Source organism: Simochromis diagramma, unplaced genomic scaffold (assembly GCF_900408965.1).
Source record: "Simochromis diagramma unplaced genomic scaffold, fSimDia1.1 OVJJ01000338.1, whole genome shotgun sequence".
In the NCBI taxonomy this organism is placed as follows: domain Eukaryota; kingdom Metazoa; phylum Chordata; class Actinopteri; order Cichliformes; family Cichlidae; genus Simochromis; species Simochromis diagramma.
Window position 1 is genome coordinate 490,262 of NW_024387088.1, and position 18,380 is coordinate 508,641.

An 18,380-nucleotide genomic window follows, 5' to 3' on the forward strand; every position below is an offset into this window, starting at 1 on the left:
CAAATGCTGTAACCAATATGCAAATGCTTCACTAATGAATGGTTATTTGTTAGTCGCTTGCTGTGAGTTATAGTATATTGTATTTAGTGATGCAAGTGATATGTGTGTGTGTAACCTGAACAAAGGCGGAGGTGATATGGCCAATGTGGCCCAATGTTCAGATATTGTTATGATGGTCACTGTCTATACTCACTAAGATTATTCATGTACTTCCTGACAGTGTATTGACATCTGTCATTATTAAGAAGTGCAATAAACAGTGGCGGGCAGACAAGCTACAGTGTGTAGTTTTGGATCCTCATCCTAATCCTTAAGCTGCAGGTTTCCAGTTATTTTCATTTTGTTCTGTAGTTCATTTCTTTTTTTGCAGTTTGAGAGGGTTAGACATCTATAAATATTGTAACATGACAATGCTGTGAAGAAAAGGAGAAGGAAGAAAAAAAAATACAAAAAACTGGACTCTTGTTTTAAATACTTTAACTGTATTGATTTTCTTCCTCCAGCTGTGAAAATATGGGTCAGAAACAAGGTCTGTTTTACTAAATGCGGACAAAAACAGTTTTAAAAAGCCAAAATAGTTTATTCTTAAGGCTCATTTTACACAACCAGAAAATAAAAAGAACTATATAATAAACCTGTAAAAACTCCATAACAAATATTATTGAAAATCACAAAAATCACAATCTTAAGGTAGTTCAAAATGGAATAAAGTTAGCTTTAAAGCTTCCAAGTTTCAAGGGTCTGATAAATGGTAAAGCTGATGTTGATATGTAGGACTAGCAGTAAGAAGACCTTACACAGCCCTCCCTGTAAAATCACAGAAACAACTGTGCAAAAAAGAACAACATGAGAAAAGTGCAAAATAACAAAACAAGAAAGTTCTTGTTGTTTTTAGGGAGTTGAAGAAACAAAAAATAAGGAAAAAGCTTATTTCAAAAGTCCCGTTAGCTTGATTATTAAAGAATCATAAAATAATACATCTACCTCTAACCTACCATCTGTGTTGGAGGTTTATCTTGACGAGTGCTCAGGCAGCGTCATACTGACACACCAAGATAACCATGTGAAGATAATAGTTATTCAGTGCTAGTGAGTCAGAAAATGATACCATATATTAACATGAAAGCATTTACTTACTTACTACTACTTTTTAGACTATATGTTTTGGAATATATTAAAAATGGACTGTATCCAGCCGTCTCTGCTGAATGATTAAACATGACTGAAAAATCAGTCGACAGAAAGTAAAACTCGAACTGCATGACCGACTCTCCTTTGACTGTCAGCTGACATCAGCATTTTACTTTCTTTTTGTCCAGTTGTAAAAGTTGCCACATCCTCGTATTTCAGTTCCACTCTAGATCGAGATGAGCGGCTCTGCTTCTGGAGAGTGCGTATGTCTGCGCTGAGGCCGTGCAGTGCTTCCTCGATGCGCGTTTGAGACAAAAGGAAGCTCTTTTGAGTGTGAAGGAGAAGTGGAAAACACATCGTCGCTGTTTGTTGAAAGAGCAGAATTGCTGTCTTGACTGCTTCTTTCCGTCTGAGAGCTGGCTGCTGCATATTGTGTTGAACCGGCAGGTTCTGAATCTCCTCCTGTGGTCTTTGATAATCTGTCAGAGTTTGGACGGCTGCTGCTGGTTGAAGTCTCTGGTTTGAGGTTGTTGTTGCTTTGAGGAGACTTTTGTCTTGATGGATTACTGAGATTTAAGATACCTGGTGAGGATGTGGAGTCATTTGATGACTCGCTGGGGGGTGTGTCCGGACTGGGTGTGCTTTCATTCATCTCATTCGGTAGCTGGTGGATGCTCTCTCCATTAACACTCGGTTTCTGTCCTCCAACTGTAGAAACACACACACAAAAGAAGAAAAGACACACAGTTAGCATTTTGTTTTCCTGACATTTCCCTGTTTCTATTACAAAGCGGAAAAGAAAACATAGTATACCTGATATACATGAATGCACTAACCTTAAGCATTAGGTAAGGCAGTTGCTAATATCCTTCAGTGGCTAATTTATAGCATGTTATTTAAGCTTATTTACTCTATCTGCAGTTGCTGCTTCTTCTGCAAGTTATCTTGCAGCTTGCAGACTGCCTACATGTGAGTTCCTGCATTTCGTGTTATGTCTCTGCTCTGTCTTTCCCTGCCTGTTCACATAAATGCATAAAAGGATGAGGACATCAGAGTAGCCATGCAAACAAATAAATAAATGCCCCCAAATAAAAATAACTTTCCTTTAATTAAAGCAGTCGCAGTTGAACTACCACTGGTGTATTCCTCCGTTGTCCACATTAAAGCCTGCACATTACTGCATCTTTTTACCATAATTTCAGTGTTAATTCCCTGAATTTCACAGCAAATCCAGGTTCTACTTCACTTGAGTGACCCCATATTTTGGGATTTGCTTTGATTAACAAGGTTGTTTTAATGAACGAAAGCTGCTTTGAGCTGTGTCTTTATCAGTGAGGGCCGGTGATGGGAAACATCGGCGTTACTAATGGCGTTACTTTTTTCGGTAACGAGTAATCTAACTAATTACTATTCCTATCGTTACAACGCCGTTACCGTTACTAACAGGAAAATGCGGTCCGTTACTATTTTTCAACAAACAGACAGTTGAAGCTGTGTTCAGCTTACCACATCTTATATCAGTTGCACGGAAGTAACTGACTACGTAAGTAATCTGGACGCAACAGCTTTAAGCAGCTGCGCGCTCCTGCGGACAGTAATCACGATCACTGTCTAGCACAACACCTGGAGCTCGGGGCAAAACAATCGCATGAGTGCTGCTGTTTGACTGAGGAAGAATAAAGTAGTCGTGGTAAGCCAATCACATGACCACTTAAAGACAAAGCAACAAGGTGATATATACCAGTTTTTAAATTATGTCGATAGGCCAAACAAGGCAAAGTAAATATTTTTTAAAGGTGAAATGTGGGGAAAATCCAAAGTAGTTAAAAATGGCCAATTATACCCTGGACCCCAGAGGGTTAAACGTTTTTTAGTAGTAACGCAATAGTTACTTTTCAAGTAATTAATTACTTTTAGAATATTGTAACTCAGTTACTAACTCAGTTACCTTTTTGAAGAAGTAACTAGTAACTATAACACTGGTGAGGGCACAGTTTCATTTTCTTTTGTGTGTGTAAAATTTGGAAAACGCCAACTGTAAGATATAAGCATTTTAGTTACAATAGCATTCATCTTTATTTGAACCCAACAAAAATGTTTTGGGGGCAATTATGAGACAAGTTGCTATTGTGTCAGCAATTTGACATTAAAATTACTTACTTACAAATAACTATTTAAATATTTTAGACAGTATCAAGGTTCTTATTTATAATGGTACGAAAATGCTGCTTCTCCTTGACTCATTTGATGTTTAACTTATAAATTTCTGGACTCTTCAAGCAAAACAAAAGCTCTGATGCCATCACAGTGGGCTTTGAAAACTGCTTTTCGAAGCTGCTGATAGCCAGCATTTTTTCCTTGTGTCCTCTCACCAGCAACTTGTGGGTTCTTGTGTTATTGCTGTGTCTGAATGCCAGAAGGTGGGTCCTGTTTACATGATTTTGTGTAAGTCAAATGCTTTTGCGTGTATTTGTTCCCTCGTGACTATGCTAATGCTATCTTACGCTAACACGCTATGTAAGCTACTAAGCTAGTTAATGCTAATTATAAACCTTGTGTAATTGTTAAAGTTTTTATACACGTGAGTGTTGAATACAGTTTCCATCTGGAATCTCTGTGCTAGAATTATGTTTGGACGTGTTGAATGTTTGACGCACACAGTACTGATAGTTGCTTCATGTGCCATTACTACAGACCACAGCTGAATATATCTGCTAAACTTGGAAGCTCCGTGTTCTCCAACCATACCTTGCCACGCTAAAGCAGCTAAACTTCTGGAGACAACATTCTGTCCATTTTATAAATTGTCTAATTAATTAGCAAATAATTAGAAGTAGTTAAAAACAAAGGCATACTAGGTGTGAATGTGTGAATGAAAGTGAGTGCGAATGGTTGTCTGTCCCTGTGTGTTGGCCCTGCGACAGACTGGCGACCTGTCCAGGGTGTACCCCGCCTCGCGCCCTATGACAGCTGGGATAGGCTCCAGCGCCCCCCGCGACCCTGAAAAGGATAAGCGGAAGCGAATGGATGGATGGATGGATGGCACAAAATGACTTACCGGAGGAGCAACAGCGCTTGACAATAAAGTATACGAGTGCACAGGTGATTGTGACTAAAAGGATCGTCACTGCAACGCTGATTACGATGTTTAGAGTGCAGGATCTCAGGTATTCATCTGAAATGATTAAAAAAAGAGATTTAATGAGAAAATCAAGATCATTTTACACAAAGAGACACTGGCATTATTTATTTTTTGAAGGTGCTTTTTGATGCACTTTTATTCTGCAAAATGTAACATTTAGAATCATTACAAAAGAATAATGAAATCTAAGTTTTATGCAGTCCAGCTGATTCAGGTGTTAAGCTTACCCGGTATGTAAAACTCTGAGTCCCTAATCTGGTTTATCTCAGGCTGCTGGACTCTGCAGATGACCCTGTGATTAAAAAGACACACCTTTAGGTTTCATTCACAGTTTTGTCCTGGAAAAAGAAAACTGATGTGCACTTTTTGTCATAGCTTATGCATGACTGCACTGATGCAGTGACTTGATATCACATTCCCATTTGGATGAAGTAAATGACACAGATAAAATGAGATCTGAGGTCTTGAACTTTAGGCATTAAAATGATATTAAACCTGTTGCTAGCAGTATGCAAAGTCACTCTTCTTGTGACTGTCAGACACCCTGGGGAGTTTCCATCTCTCTTTGGGTCTTCAGCACTGATCTCATCTCCCTGAGCATCAAGAAATGTAATCCTAGGCTCAGGGAACCAGCACTTAGCCTCACACTGCAGAGTCAGTCCTCCTCCAACACCAGGAACAACATAGAGTTTCGGCTCAGAAACGGCACCTGTAAAAACAAGAATTATTCAGGATGTGGCCTTTGAACCTTCCAGCAAACATTATTACAAAAATTTTCACTGTGGAAAATACTTTAATGTCAAATATTATCTGAGGTTTGTGGATCAAAGAAATCATTAAAGAATCTGCATGTTCTCCTAAGAACATTTGGCAAAGACGATTGGGGAAAATCTGCAGATAATTGGTTACCTTTGCTTAGAATAAAGAATAGAAAGGAGAAAACCTCAGACTATTTCATTAAATAATAAATCATTTAATCTGACATTCACAGTAAAATCTGTGCACTCCTCACGCTCCTCGGAGTCTTTAGGGAAACCTAAACCAAAATGTGAGGCTTGTGCTGATCTCCAAAGTGGAGGAACGGATAAATACAGTACTGCACTTTGAGTTAACGTACCTACAAACAGCTCCAGCCTTGTGATGACTTTCTTTTTCCTGTTCCTCCGAATTGCACACTGGTAGTTTCCACTGTCATTTAGCTGCACATTGGATATCACCATTGACAGGTTTCCGTTGTGAAGTTTGTGCATGATGAGGTTTGTTCTGTACTGAAAGACTGGATTCTTCATCTCAAAGGTCTCACATCCATCCCGGTACAGGAAGGCAGTGTTTGGAAACAGACCCTCTTTAGTCCACTCCACTGTTGGCACCTCACTGTTGATGGTGGTGATGCAGGGCAGGAGGATAGTTTCACTGACAAAGGCAACGATCTTTGGTCCAGTATCCACTAACATTATTCCTGTGAATAAAAAAAAAAAAAACAGAATATGTGTGGCAACTAATTACTGTGTTTTTCCTACAGTCAAAGAACTGGATCTACTAATATAGTTTACATGTGCAGCAACAGTATTTCTCAATGCTATAGAACTCAAAATGCCCACGTTAACAACATTAAAACAAGTTAAAACATTTGTTTACAGCTTGGTAGACAAACCAGCTTTAGCCTCTGTAGATAGTACATCTCTACATGACAACAGCAGGAGTGATTTTTTTTTAAAAATGTATTTATTATTATCACTCATTGAAATTTTGTTGAGGTTTAACTTTTGCAGTTGAGCCTACTTCGATGGGTCTGCCAACACTGGCAGCTATTTCCAATAGGCTAGGACTCAGTTGAAGTAATTGTATAAAGAAGACCTTTTGGCTTCTTGTAGGGCATTTATCCCTCAAATACCTATTGTGTAATACAGTTTATTGATGCAGTTTGCTAAACAGAATGCTAGCATTTAGCATTTATTTAGCAATCAAATTTGGTCAAATCTGGCTCCAAAAATACAACATTGTTTACAGGCGTAAACATTAAAGCTTTGAAAGCCCAAAAGCAAACAGTGGGATGATTTTTCTCCCAGAATAATGGATGCCATTATTATATCAAAACGTGAAACTGCTTGGTACCTGTACACTTCTCCTCCATTGCTCAGGCAAACTGTCTAAAATAATCTGGTCTTCTGTACCTGCACAGGTATATCAGCTCGACTAACCACCTTTCATTCTTCATATTCTCCCCCCCCCCTCCTCTTCTTTTAACTAAAATGTTGGACTCTTATAGTGAAAACATAATAGACCTATATAGATAGGACGAAGTGTGTGTGTGCACACCATTTTCCTGTGCACACACACTTGTTAGAAAGTAATGTGTGGCATCTTTAAGTGGGCAGAAGAGATGCACCGTGTTGTAAAATGCATCAGTTGCTGTTTTTGTGTTATTTTGACCTGCAGAGGTTAAAGGTGTTGAAGAAAGTCAGAAAAAAGTCTTGGCATGTGTTCAGTACAGACAGATCTAAAAGTCATGCTTGTAAAGTTAAAATGTCATTTACTTCCACTTTTTTTGTCATAGCTTATGCAATAAAGGAAATCCTGTGTAGTCATGTGAGACTGAGATCTTAAACTTGGTGCAGAGCATGACTCTAATGCATGCAAACACAAACGCTTGCAATCTCTTGTAACTTGTTCAACAGAACCCAATGACAATTAACACATCTATACAAAAAAACAACCACAGCCACAATCTATTTTTAATGCTCACAAAAAGGGATACAAAAGAATGATCACCTCACAGCTTGTGCTTTTAAAACCACCTTCCTGTAAATCTGTAGTGCAATTTGTACAGTAAATATACCAAAACTCTTGGTAAACATACAAAAAGAAGCATGAAACATGTGCTTAGTTACTGTGCATTGCATGAAGTCACAGTAAGTTATTTCTGAAGTTGTTTCCTGTAACACCTAAATTTGACAGCTGATATCAATCACTGTCTTACAAGATGATGTCTAAAGAAATGTTGCACAAAAAAGTAAAGCAACATATTTTTGGTACCTTTATAAGATAATTTGATTGTTGGTTTGTGTTCTTATAATAAATGAACTAATGTAGAAGTACTTCCTTTCAGTTTTTATGGCTACGTGCAAGACAAATGTAATAAATAAACAGCCAGCACAGTGCATCACATGGTTCAGTCACATGGACGTACAATATGTAAATCAACCACAGACAGCATATTAAAGATAATATGGCCTTCCTGGCCTGAAAAGTGACGGTGTTATGGGACTGCCATTCTTCTTATGGAGGGCAAAAAGAAGTTCGGTTGCATAGGTGTGTGGGAAAACAATGCATGGTGCCCCATGTCCTCAGATTTACAACCTTTTTTGTTTCTTAAAAATGAAAGTCAAGCCATTAACTGTAAAAACCTGCTAGGCATATCACTTTTTACACAAATATTACCAGAAACCATGAAACAGTGTGGATGTGTTTTCAGTTCTGCCTGATTGAAACCACCTCAAACACACAGTCAATAGAAGTTGAAACAAGTAGTGAGAGCAGTAATGACTACAGTCATATCTAAGAGGTGCAGCAGCAGAACAGCTGAGATAATCCATCCACAATATAAGTTTAGTCATTGATATACTGCTGCATGAGCTGGGCTGTAGTCACATCGTAAGGATGTAAAAACTGAGCTTTAAAATGAACAGTGGTAATAAAAACATAGGGTGACAGTGATCACTGACTTTTTCAGATTAAATAAAACAAGATACAAAGAATTAACCATTCACCATTAACCGTGTAGTCCACTGTATATGGGCATATAAATGGACAACGGGCAGAGGCAGCTACTACACTGATATTCTCTCCATTTCAGCTGATTTTATAACAAATATATTGTCGTGTGATCTGCACAGTAATTCGTGGGAAAGTCACGTGACACAAAACACTCCCACGGGACTGTAGAAATCCTACCTCTACAAGAAGATAGGACCACGGCGAGAAGGAACGCAAGGACGTGCGTGGCCGAAGCACAGAAAAACGACCTGCCGGATCCACGGGTGTGAAATAAGGACTGAAAAAGGACCCAAACTCTGTTAACCTGCTCCATGCTTCCTCTCTAGAGGGCAGCCTGAGGCATAATGATGTGCAACAGTTCCAACTGTATCTCATTCACAAAACGGGAAGTGGGTGGGTTCATGATGGTGTGAATGTCATCATGCACTCTTGTTTGGTTTTTTAATGTATTTGTAGTTTAGGAGATCATAGTCATTGTGCTCTCTTAAACTACACCCAGATAAGATTCAAATGCAGTACAAGATAAATCTGGCTAAATGAAAACAAACTCAAAAAAGACAATAAGGTCTGCTGCTTCAAGTCAAACAGTGAGTGAGTGAACTGAAAGTGCTTCCTTTCATCATGCCAAACAATACAAACAGCTACAAAAGTAGCTTTGTAATGCTGAATGTGCTGAAACTGACAACTTGTTATCATAGATTGTAATTTTCTAATTCACATCACATTTCACATGAAACCCTTTGGGAAATCGTCCAGTGTCTCAAAAAAAAAAAAAAAAAAAAAAAGCTAAAAGGAATATCTTAAAGACACAAACCCCCAAATTTAAGACACAAAAAGGTCGCCCAGCAGATGATGTAGACAGGATTAACACAGTCACACAAATCTTTGCTCTTTGTTGCTCTTTGTCATGCTGAATAGTGGTACTGACACGTACTAGTCCTCGGCTTCCTTCCTTCCCCTTAGCATAAAGTCTGCAAACAAATATAACTCAAAGCAACAACAAAAGGATGTACAACACAGCCACAAACCACATCCACATTGTAAGTAGTCATCTAATGTCTTTGATATTAGACAAAGACATTAGATGACTTTGAGGTCTGGTCTCTTATATAAAATTAACAGGGCACATGTCCCTCAAAGAAACTATTAACCAGAACAACTAGAACCAATTATTGAGCTGCTGATTAAAAAGTATAATATTTGTAGATGTAACCAGAAAACCTTAAAAAATCTCAAGATTAAATCAGGAGGCCGATGAGAACATAACGTTATCATATTATTTATCACAACATTAACAGCACTTAAGGAAATCCTGTGTGGTCATGTGAGGCAGATTTCTCAAACTCGTCACACAGCATGAGTCACATGCATGCAGAACACAAACACGTCTTGCAAACCTTTTTAACTTTTTCAAGAGGACTGAGTGACAGTTATGGGAACATCAGTTAAAAAAAGGAGAAGAAGAAACACAACCACAATTTATTTTTAGTACAAAAAAGGGATACAAAGGAATCATCACCTGATAGCTTGTGCTTTTAAAATAACCTTACTGTTAATCTTTACCACAATTTTTACAGTAAATGCCATGAAACTTTTGGTAAACCTACAAAAAACAAAAGCCAAGAAACATGCTTTGTTACTGTGCATTGCATGAAGTCATGCTAAGTTACTGTAATTTTGAAGCTCTGGTCATTTCCTGTTTACACTCAAACAACAGCAGTACAGTCATTTGACAGCTCACATCAGTCAGTGCATTTCAAGATGAAGTCTACAGAAAATTTGTGTGTGAGAAGTAACTCATGTAGTAGCACTTTATGTTATTTGCTGACAATATAGCCCGTGTGATTATGTTCACATCTGAATCTGTTAATAAAAGAAATATGACTGAATACAACAACTTTAACATTCATATTGTTGTATTTTATGCTTTCGATACAAACCAAATGATTCATCCAGATAAGATACCAGTGATCTCAATAAAATGTGGCTACTGATTCTATTAAAGTGAAAGTGCTCATTACACGGATACACTTCTTTACGTCTCTAGGGATGGGTATTGATAAGATTTTCACGATTCCGATTCCATTTTTGATTCTGTTTAACGATTCGATTCTTTATCGATTCTTTTTTTAAAAAGGAGAACACTAAGGTCGATTAGTTTAGAACTTTGTTTTATATCTTCTCTTTGAACAAGATAGAAATTTAGGAGTAACATGGCCTTACAAACCCAACAGTGAGATCTTAAGAGATCCACAGCCTACGGCTCTTCAATGGGGTGTCACAGGGAGAAAAAAAATTGTAAATGTAAAATAATAAAATAAATATTCTTCTGTAGCAATAACAAAGTATAACATAAATTATTCTGTAGCAATTACACAAGAATATCCAGTAATGTCCCTGCCTACTATTAAACACATTCACTTTAAATAGGGGCATCTGCTGTGGCAAATGGGTGCAAGCCTTTGACCACAAACTTAGTCACTGCTCGGTGACATTCGTCTATCCTGGCCTGAAAGGAGACGCTACCGGTAGACTGCAGCGACAACTGCCAGCATCTGAGCCAGACTCTGTCTGTCTCATCATGGTCACCTAAATGCACAGTAATGGCAGGTTTTGTAATAAGGCAGATCGCGCTAACATAATATGCACTGTTAGTTGATTATTTACCTGCCGCATTAACGGGAGAAGACGTGCAAACGTTACCGCTGCTGCTGGGTTGAGATTCACGAGTCCGGAGCGGAATTAAAAACACGACATTCATTTAAGGTCATCGTGTGTTTTGTGAGCAAATGCTTTTGCATATTTGTAGTGTTTCCTCCCTTAAATGAAACATCTACTTTGCCAGTATTGCAAGTTGACCTGTTGTCATCCGTTCTCGTAAAGTAAAACCAAACTTTTGAGTGTTTGAGCCGCTTAGGCGCCGTGTTTCCTGCCAAGTAAATGACGCTCCGCAACGTGGTGACGTCATTCGGGGCGACTGGAATCGATAAGGGAATCGTTTGCAAAAATGGCAAACAATTCCAAGGAATTGAAACAGTGGGAACCGGTTCTCAACAAGAACCGGGTTTCGATACCCATCCCTAGTCTCTAGCCTGTTATACCTTTGCTGTGCATTTTCATTTTTCATTATTTTCCTTTGCAATGCTGAATATGGTAAAAGCGGCAACTTTATGTGTTAACAGAGACTGTGTTTTGTTTTATTTTTTAGAGCACATTATAAGAAGAGACTCCTGTGTCTTCTCAACTATACAAAAGGTCACAAAAGGTCCACCCAACAGATGATGTAGACAGCATTAACACAGTCAGATGCAAAATGTCAAAGCAACAACAACAGACCTTTGCTCTTTGTTGTTTCATTCTGGACTGTGGTGCTGACACTCACCAGCCCTCGGCCTCCTTCCTTCTGCTTAGCGTACACCCTCAGGGCGCTGGAATTTGGGTGAAACCCTCCATGCACGGTCAGGAGTTTTCTTGTCTTGATGTTTCTGGCATTTATCTCCTCATTAGGCCAACTTATTATCCCGGTGACGTATCTGATCACCGTCATTGCGTAGGTGTTGATTGCCCAGATTTTGTTCTTCCCATTTAGCTTACTCCTCAGGACTTGCTTTACTCTCTGCACATACTTGGTGGTTGCAGCTTTCCTAGAGGCCTATTCATGGTTTCAGTTTACCTGTAGGATTCTCAGGTACTTGTAGTTGTCCTCGATGTCTGCAATGTTGCCTTATGGTAGTGCAGTCCTCCCCAATTCTGTCTACCGTCTTCATTACCATCTGACTACACTTCTCAAGTTCAAATGACAGTGTCTCTTTCACTCCTGGCATACAGCTTCCTGTCATCCATGTAGAGGAGGTGGGTGGAGATTGCTCCATTCTGGAGTCGGTATCCGTAGCCAGTCTTACGACCAGTCTGGTCTTGCAACTCCAAGCAACAGCTGTATCAAGAGCTGGTGTTTTGCCCCTTTGGTGTTCCTTCCAATTTCTTTCTGTGTTGAACATATTGAGTCATGTACCTGTTCTTAAAGCCCTGTATCACACACACATACATGTATATCCATCCATCCTTTTCTAGTTATCCAACTCAGGGTCACATCTGCCACACGTGCACTGCATGTAGTTATCTAATGTTTCACTTTGGGGATCTGGTCTTATATAGAGCGTATATCATGGAAGTCCTTTGAAGAGGAAGAAAAAAACCGAAAAAAGGAAGAAAATAAACAATTACCAGAACAAGCAGAATAAATTTTTGATCTGCTGAAAAATGTAGGATATTTAGATATAAAGCCGAATTTTAAAAAGCTGAATATTAAATCAAGAGGTCGATAATAAAATGCAGTTATCATATCCTACCACACGGTTGCGCTGTTTTTGAGTAAATAAGCCAAGCTTTAATTTCACGGAGCTTGAAATCTTAACAGCAATGCGTTATTAGTGCTAACTTTTTTATTATTTCAATTATAGTCACATCTACAGTGCTTATTAAAACTTAAACAAACATAAACCATTGTGCAGCTTCACTGACCAAAAGGCCACAGACCTGCTGTAGATGCAGTGATGAGTGAGTTAACCTCTGTCAGTCATTCAAAGGTGCTGTCGATGGTTTCGAGAAAATACGATGGCTGTTTCCTGTTAATCACACACAGTGAATCATTTTCAGCATGAAAAGTTACTCATAGGTTGGAACAAAACAGAGGGACACTGGATGAGGTAAAACATCAGTTTTACTGTAATAAGTGTTGTATGTTTAAAACAGCCTAATATCGTTTCAAAATAAAAATTTAAACATGGAACCATAATAATTTTCTCCTAAATCCTCTTCCTCTGAACAAAAACAGATTGATTGCAAATGTGAAACTGTTTAAAAATCCTATTAATCAGCGGTGCCACCTTTGTCGTTCACTGGTTTCTGAGTTTTTACTTCACTCTGTCTCTCTCCCAATAACAATAAAATAATTTTTTTCTAATGGATGTGAAAATGTTTATGCAGTTTTTTTACAGTTCATGGACTCCGAGTATCTGCTGTCTGCGAAGTTACTCGTCTGTCTGACGCAATCAAATGCTGACATAAGTCTCTGCAAAACTTACTGTCACCTAACAGTACAGTTCCTCTCCTTTGTCAGTGACTGAAGTGTAATTGTATGCCTACATTTATATCTTTATAAGCATTGGCAGGCACTGACCCCATTTTTCAAAGACAAGGCTCGTCTTTTTGAATAGAGTCCAGAGCAGAGAAGAAATTTCTCCCTCTTATATTTTTTGTCTATGCCTACGGAAGCTTGTGATAAAGAAATGTCATCTATGAAACAAAATTTCCTCTTTTTGCTGTTGTTGTTTTTGATCAGTGGTGGAAACAAGCTTGTTATGTTGGTTCTGCGTCCTATGAAACATGTACAGTCTTGTAAGTTGAACCCAGGTAAGACAGAGGCTATGAAAGCTTCTGTCAGCTCCCTTATTTTTGGATCAGCATTAAGAGGAAGATGAAGTTTCACTATTGGACACCTTTATAGAAGGAATGGACATTAAACTAGCAGTTACCACTAGTCTGGCATCGTCGCTGAACAGGGATTAAAAACTGGGACATGAGTCAAAGATAAAATGTTTGCTCGTTTAAATATGCTGAAAAAAAAAAACAGTTTCAACAGGATTTATTCATTCATTTATTTATTAAACAGCTTTGTCTTTTCATGACCAGTTAAGTCTCCAAGAAATTATAGACATAGACAGAAAGTCCAGCAGCAGAGATATTATAAGAGACAAACATGGACCTAAAACAAGCCTTAATAGAAAAGTTGACCTCTATAGGAGAACACAGCAGCAGCAAAGGTGGAAGTATAATGTGCTTTCTTTATTTCACATGATGTTAATGTGATGGATCGGTGTTGTTATTTGCATACGCTTAGATCGACAGATGCTTAAATATTCCACAAAACTTTCATTTCAAAACCTCTGGGTTACAGATGAATGAAATCAATTTAGCACTGAAGCTTCCTTCAAACCACCATGGCTCCTGTAAGGAGGAAAGGAATGGTTTCATTTTGTCTCTTTTCCATTTATTTGTGCCAACCCCTGGAAAATTCTGGGGTATAAGGGCTGTGACTCTGTAATGGGATTTTTAAATTAAGTTTGGAAGAAAAAAAAAAGTTGATTCATTTTTTTATACAAATGGAAAAGTCAACATACACTCAGTTTAAAGTGGCTGAAGGATAGGACATACAATATGCATACAACTAAAAGAAGCTTAAAATGAAAGGTGTTTTTGTCTTTCATATTTTTGCTTTTATTCCAATATCAGAATAATCAAAAGCAATAAAAATATTGAGACACAACTTTCAAGTATGTTACTTTACACATTATACACATACAAATGAAAGATAAATTATTTGTAAAAGTGTAAGGTTTCCCATGAAACTGACTGATGTAGTATCCAAAAGTGCACATGAAATTAAAAAAGAAACCTTTTCATGTGGGGAAAAAGCGCATTTTCATCTTTAGCTGCTCTTCCCAAGTTTTTTTTTTTTAGTAATCTGTCATTTTGCATGAGATTTGTTATGACTGGGAAACTCTTGAAATAATTTGACAAGCAAAAAAAAAACCAAACAAAAAAAATCATAAGATGAATCCATAAAGAAAATAAAGCATGTCACAGACCTGTTTCTTGCACTGAATCGTTTCACATCTTGGGATTATAATTTTTCTCAAAAGTATTTTTATGTAATGGCATTAATAATTTTATTAACTTTTGATACTACAATTACTATCATTATTATAACTACTACTGCTACTAAATCTAATACTATTATATTGATTTGTTATTGATGTCCCCGGACATCAGATGAATCTATCAGGGTACTGTAGTGCAGTTTAGACCTGTCAGCAAAGGTGTTGCTGCGCTGAGGCGCATGTGCACCACCTGCACCAGACCAGGACACACGCATGCTTTTTGAACAGGAAGATGTTTTCTTTCTTTTGAATCTGAAGGACTTCTGAATGACACAGCACGATTCTTTGCTGAAAAAGCAGAAGTGTCACAGCTGTTTCTTTTTATCTGCGTGCCAGATGTTGGATTTTGTCCTGAAACGGCAGGTGTGGAATACCTGGTCTGTGTTAAGCTGATTGGATGGTTTCTGTTGGTTGAAGCCTCCAGTTTCAGGTGGCTGATGGTGTGGGGAGACTTTGTTGGGGGTGGGATAACAGGGTTTGGGGTGCTTTGTGATGATCCCGAGGGCTGGCTAGACTGTTGAACACAACTCATCTTATCTTTCTCAAGGCCTGATTTTTGTCTTCCCACTGTATGAACACAAAAAGTGAATAAAAAATCACTTAGTTGGCAATTTTTTAAATCTTGACCATTCTATCGATCAGTGCAGACACACACACACACAAATATAATTTAAATTAATATATTTAGACTGAGCATTAGGCTAGGCAGGCCACAAATTCAGGCCAAATTAACTTAAAATCCAGGACCATCACCTGCTGTCACTGCCAGGCTACAACAAATGATCACTTATCTAATCAAATTGGTCAATCTTGTTTACAGCACATTTTTAAGCTCTTTTACCCTGCCTGCTTCTTCTGCAAGCCACTTTACAACACACCACATCCCATTTCCTTATTCTAATACCTAAATTAATGTCAAATATGTTTGTGATAGTCCTGGCTAAACTACCACTACTGCTCTTAGTGTATGAATTTTATATTTTCTCTGTTGTCTGCACTTTGCTGCATTTGTTTATTGTAAAGATTTTTAGTGTGAAGAGATTTTGATTGAGAACTTACTGTAACTATACAGTCCTTGTAAAAATAAGAAAGTTAAATGTAAAAAGAGGTTTGATTTTGTGTCAAATTAGTCAGTACAAACTGCCTCACAACGATCTGGTGTATCCTGAGATGTCCACATTATTGCTAAACTTAACATTCTTATAGAGTGAAAACACAAACCCAGTCCAGCAAATAACTAAAAGAATCTCTGCAAACCTCCACCAGGTCAGCTCACAATGTCAGCAGTATTCACTTTAAGGTTGTAAGAAGGGCAGACATTATGTAGTAGTAGATGTTTGACAATATGTACTGATTTGTAACTAACTCGAGCTCATTATATAATATTACATGTCAGTATATTTGTCACTTAATGGGAAGTTCATTGCCTTTCTCTTGACAATATGTTCTTTAAAGATATAACATATATATATTTGTGTCCTTACAGTTTGAAAGAAAAGCCGATGTGAAATGTAAAACTGAGGTCAGAGGTCAATGTGATGTTTTCAATATCCTAAATGATACCAATATCATTTCCTACATGTTGCCAATGCAAACTAAGGCAGCAGAAATTCAGGCAAATCAATTTTATGAAAGTTTAAGTTTTTTGACCTATATCAGTCTTTATATGTCCAAGGAATATTATTTTAAATCGCTTTCTGTACATTGGTAATAGACACCACACTCGTAAGAATTGTGGTTTCTAAATCACGCAGCTTTTTTGACCAATAAATCATTAAGTTGACCTTGAGCACTTTTGGTGTTTCTTTGGTCTGTTTTGTTTTTTTAATATTTACACTCTGATGGCCAAATAATCAGTTAAATTCATTTTAAAACATATTATTAAAAAAAATGGACTTACCATAACGCTGACATTTCTTGACTAAAAAGGCAATGACTGCTGTTACAAAGATCCTCACGACAACAGCGATTACAAGGATGTCAGTGCAGGATCTCAGGCTTTCACCTGAAACTCAACATTTGAAGATTAGGATAATAAAATTTTGCGAAAATGACACAAACAGGTGACGTAACTTCCATGTTGTAAAAGTTTACATTTAAAACAGAAGTGACATTAAAGAACACAGTAATTAGCAAATCTTAGATTAAAATTAATTACATTTTAAACTGTTTTCATATACATGTACAGTTTGCAGTGCTTTTTTTTAGAAAAGCTAGATGGATGTAAACCATAGACAAAAATATGTGTTTTATGTAGTTCAGCTGATCCAGGTGTGTTAAAGCGCTGGTGTACCTGGTATGTACATTTCTGAGTTCCTGGCCTGGGTTATCTCCGGATGGTGGACTCTGCAGGTGACTCTGTGATCGAAAGAAGCACCTTTTAGTTTTATTCACATAGTTTTTTTCCTGGAAAATTAAAGCTCTCTGTACACTGATGATAATTTAACAACACAATCCCACCCAACTGAGGTAAATGAACCACATAAAACCAGAACTAAGATCTGAAACTTTAAATATTAAAATAATATGAAACCTTTTTGTAGCAGTTTGTCTGCAGAGTCACTCTTCTTGTGATTGTGAGACACCCTGGAGATTCCTCACTTCTCCTTGGGTCTTCAGCACTAATTTCACTTCCTTGATCATCAAGAAATGTAATCAGAGGCTCAGGGAACCAACACTTAGCCTCACACTGCAGAGTCAGTCCACCTCCCACATCTGGAACAACTGAGAGTTTTGGCTCAGAAACAGCACCTGCAAAAGTAAGAATTTTTCAGGCTGTTGTCTGTGACCAACATCTCAGTTCAAATGTTCATAGAAAACTGTGGGAAACGATTAGGAAACCTCATCTGAGCTTTAAGAGAGAGATACATAACTATTAATTATTCACGTTGTGGTCTTTGAACTTTTCAACCAACATTTCAGGTCAAATGTTTATACAAAACATTACATTACACAAGCTTTACGAATGATGTGGGTGAAAATGTCCACAAAGAAACAGTTTAGCATTTGTCTACAGACAGCTGGCTTGACTTATAACATTTACTTATTTATTTACTTATAACTTATAAGGACAGAAATCTGTTGCTTCATTTTTCTGTTCTGATTTTTTGTTACATTCTTACTGTAGTGTTGCTCTGCCATTGTTAGTCTCTGTTACCAGCTGTTAGCCTCTGTTAGCTGCTGTTAGTCTCTGTTAGCTGCTGTTCACCAGAGTTGATGACACTTTAAAGTGGGTTTCCATCTTCATCATGGCGTGCTACGTAGGCGGTTACTTCTTCTACAACAAACACACACACAAAAAACAAACTGCAATACGCTAACAACTGAATATACAGAATCCAAGAAGCAAACCATCTTTTATAAACAGTCTATCTTGGTGATTTTTTTTTGGCCCACTCAGGATGATCTGCTCACCTGTGATTAACAGCATAAACAAATGTTAGTAGTGGTTAAACTAGATGTGGCAAATTTTGTCATGTTGGGCTTGTTCAATTCAATTCAATTCAATTTTATTTATATAGCGCCAAATCACAACAAAAGTCGCCTCAAGGCGCTTCATAGATACAGAGAAAAACCCAACAATCGTATGACCCCCTATGAGCAAGCACTTG

The 18,380-nt window shown here is 37.7% G+C and overlaps 2 protein-coding genes across 2 annotated transcripts in view; both read right to left on the minus strand.

Moving 5' to 3' along the window:
* Nucleotides 1–18,380, minus strand: part of LOC120742673 (endonuclease domain-containing 1 protein-like) — a 73,995-nt gene that overhangs the window by 18,750 nt on the left and 36,865 nt on the right. The gene's annotated exons all lie outside the window — the stretch shown is intronic.
* On the minus strand, nucleotides 891–9,291 carry LOC120742669 (butyrophilin subfamily 2 member A1-like). The gene is made up of 6 exons (XM_040046095.1): nucleotides 8,228–9,291; nucleotides 5,391–5,732; nucleotides 4,769–4,982; nucleotides 4,501–4,565; nucleotides 4,190–4,306; nucleotides 891–1,839 (listed from the first exon to the last, which is right to left on the minus strand). Exons 1-6 carry the CDS (start codon nucleotides 8,361–8,363, stop codon nucleotides 1,358–1,360), a joined length of 1,356 nt encoding a protein of 451 aa, XP_039902029.1. The 5' UTR covers nucleotides 8,364–9,291; the 3' UTR covers nucleotides 891–1,357.

Bases quoted from the DNA above. Each gene is read 5' to 3' on its own strand.
- LOC120742669 (XM_040046095.1), bottom strand. From the start codon at position 8,363: ATGGAGCAGGTTAACAGAGTTTGGGTCCTTTTTCAGTCCTTATTTCAC. The intron at 5,733-8,227 runs GTAGGATTTCTA...TTTTATTCACAG, and splicing joins GGTCCTATCTTCTTGTAGAG to GAATAATGTTAGTGGATACT. The intron at 1,840-4,189 runs GTAAGTCATTTT...GTGTTTCTACAG, and splicing joins CAAGCGCTGTTGCTCCTCCG to TTGGAGGACAGAAACCGAGT.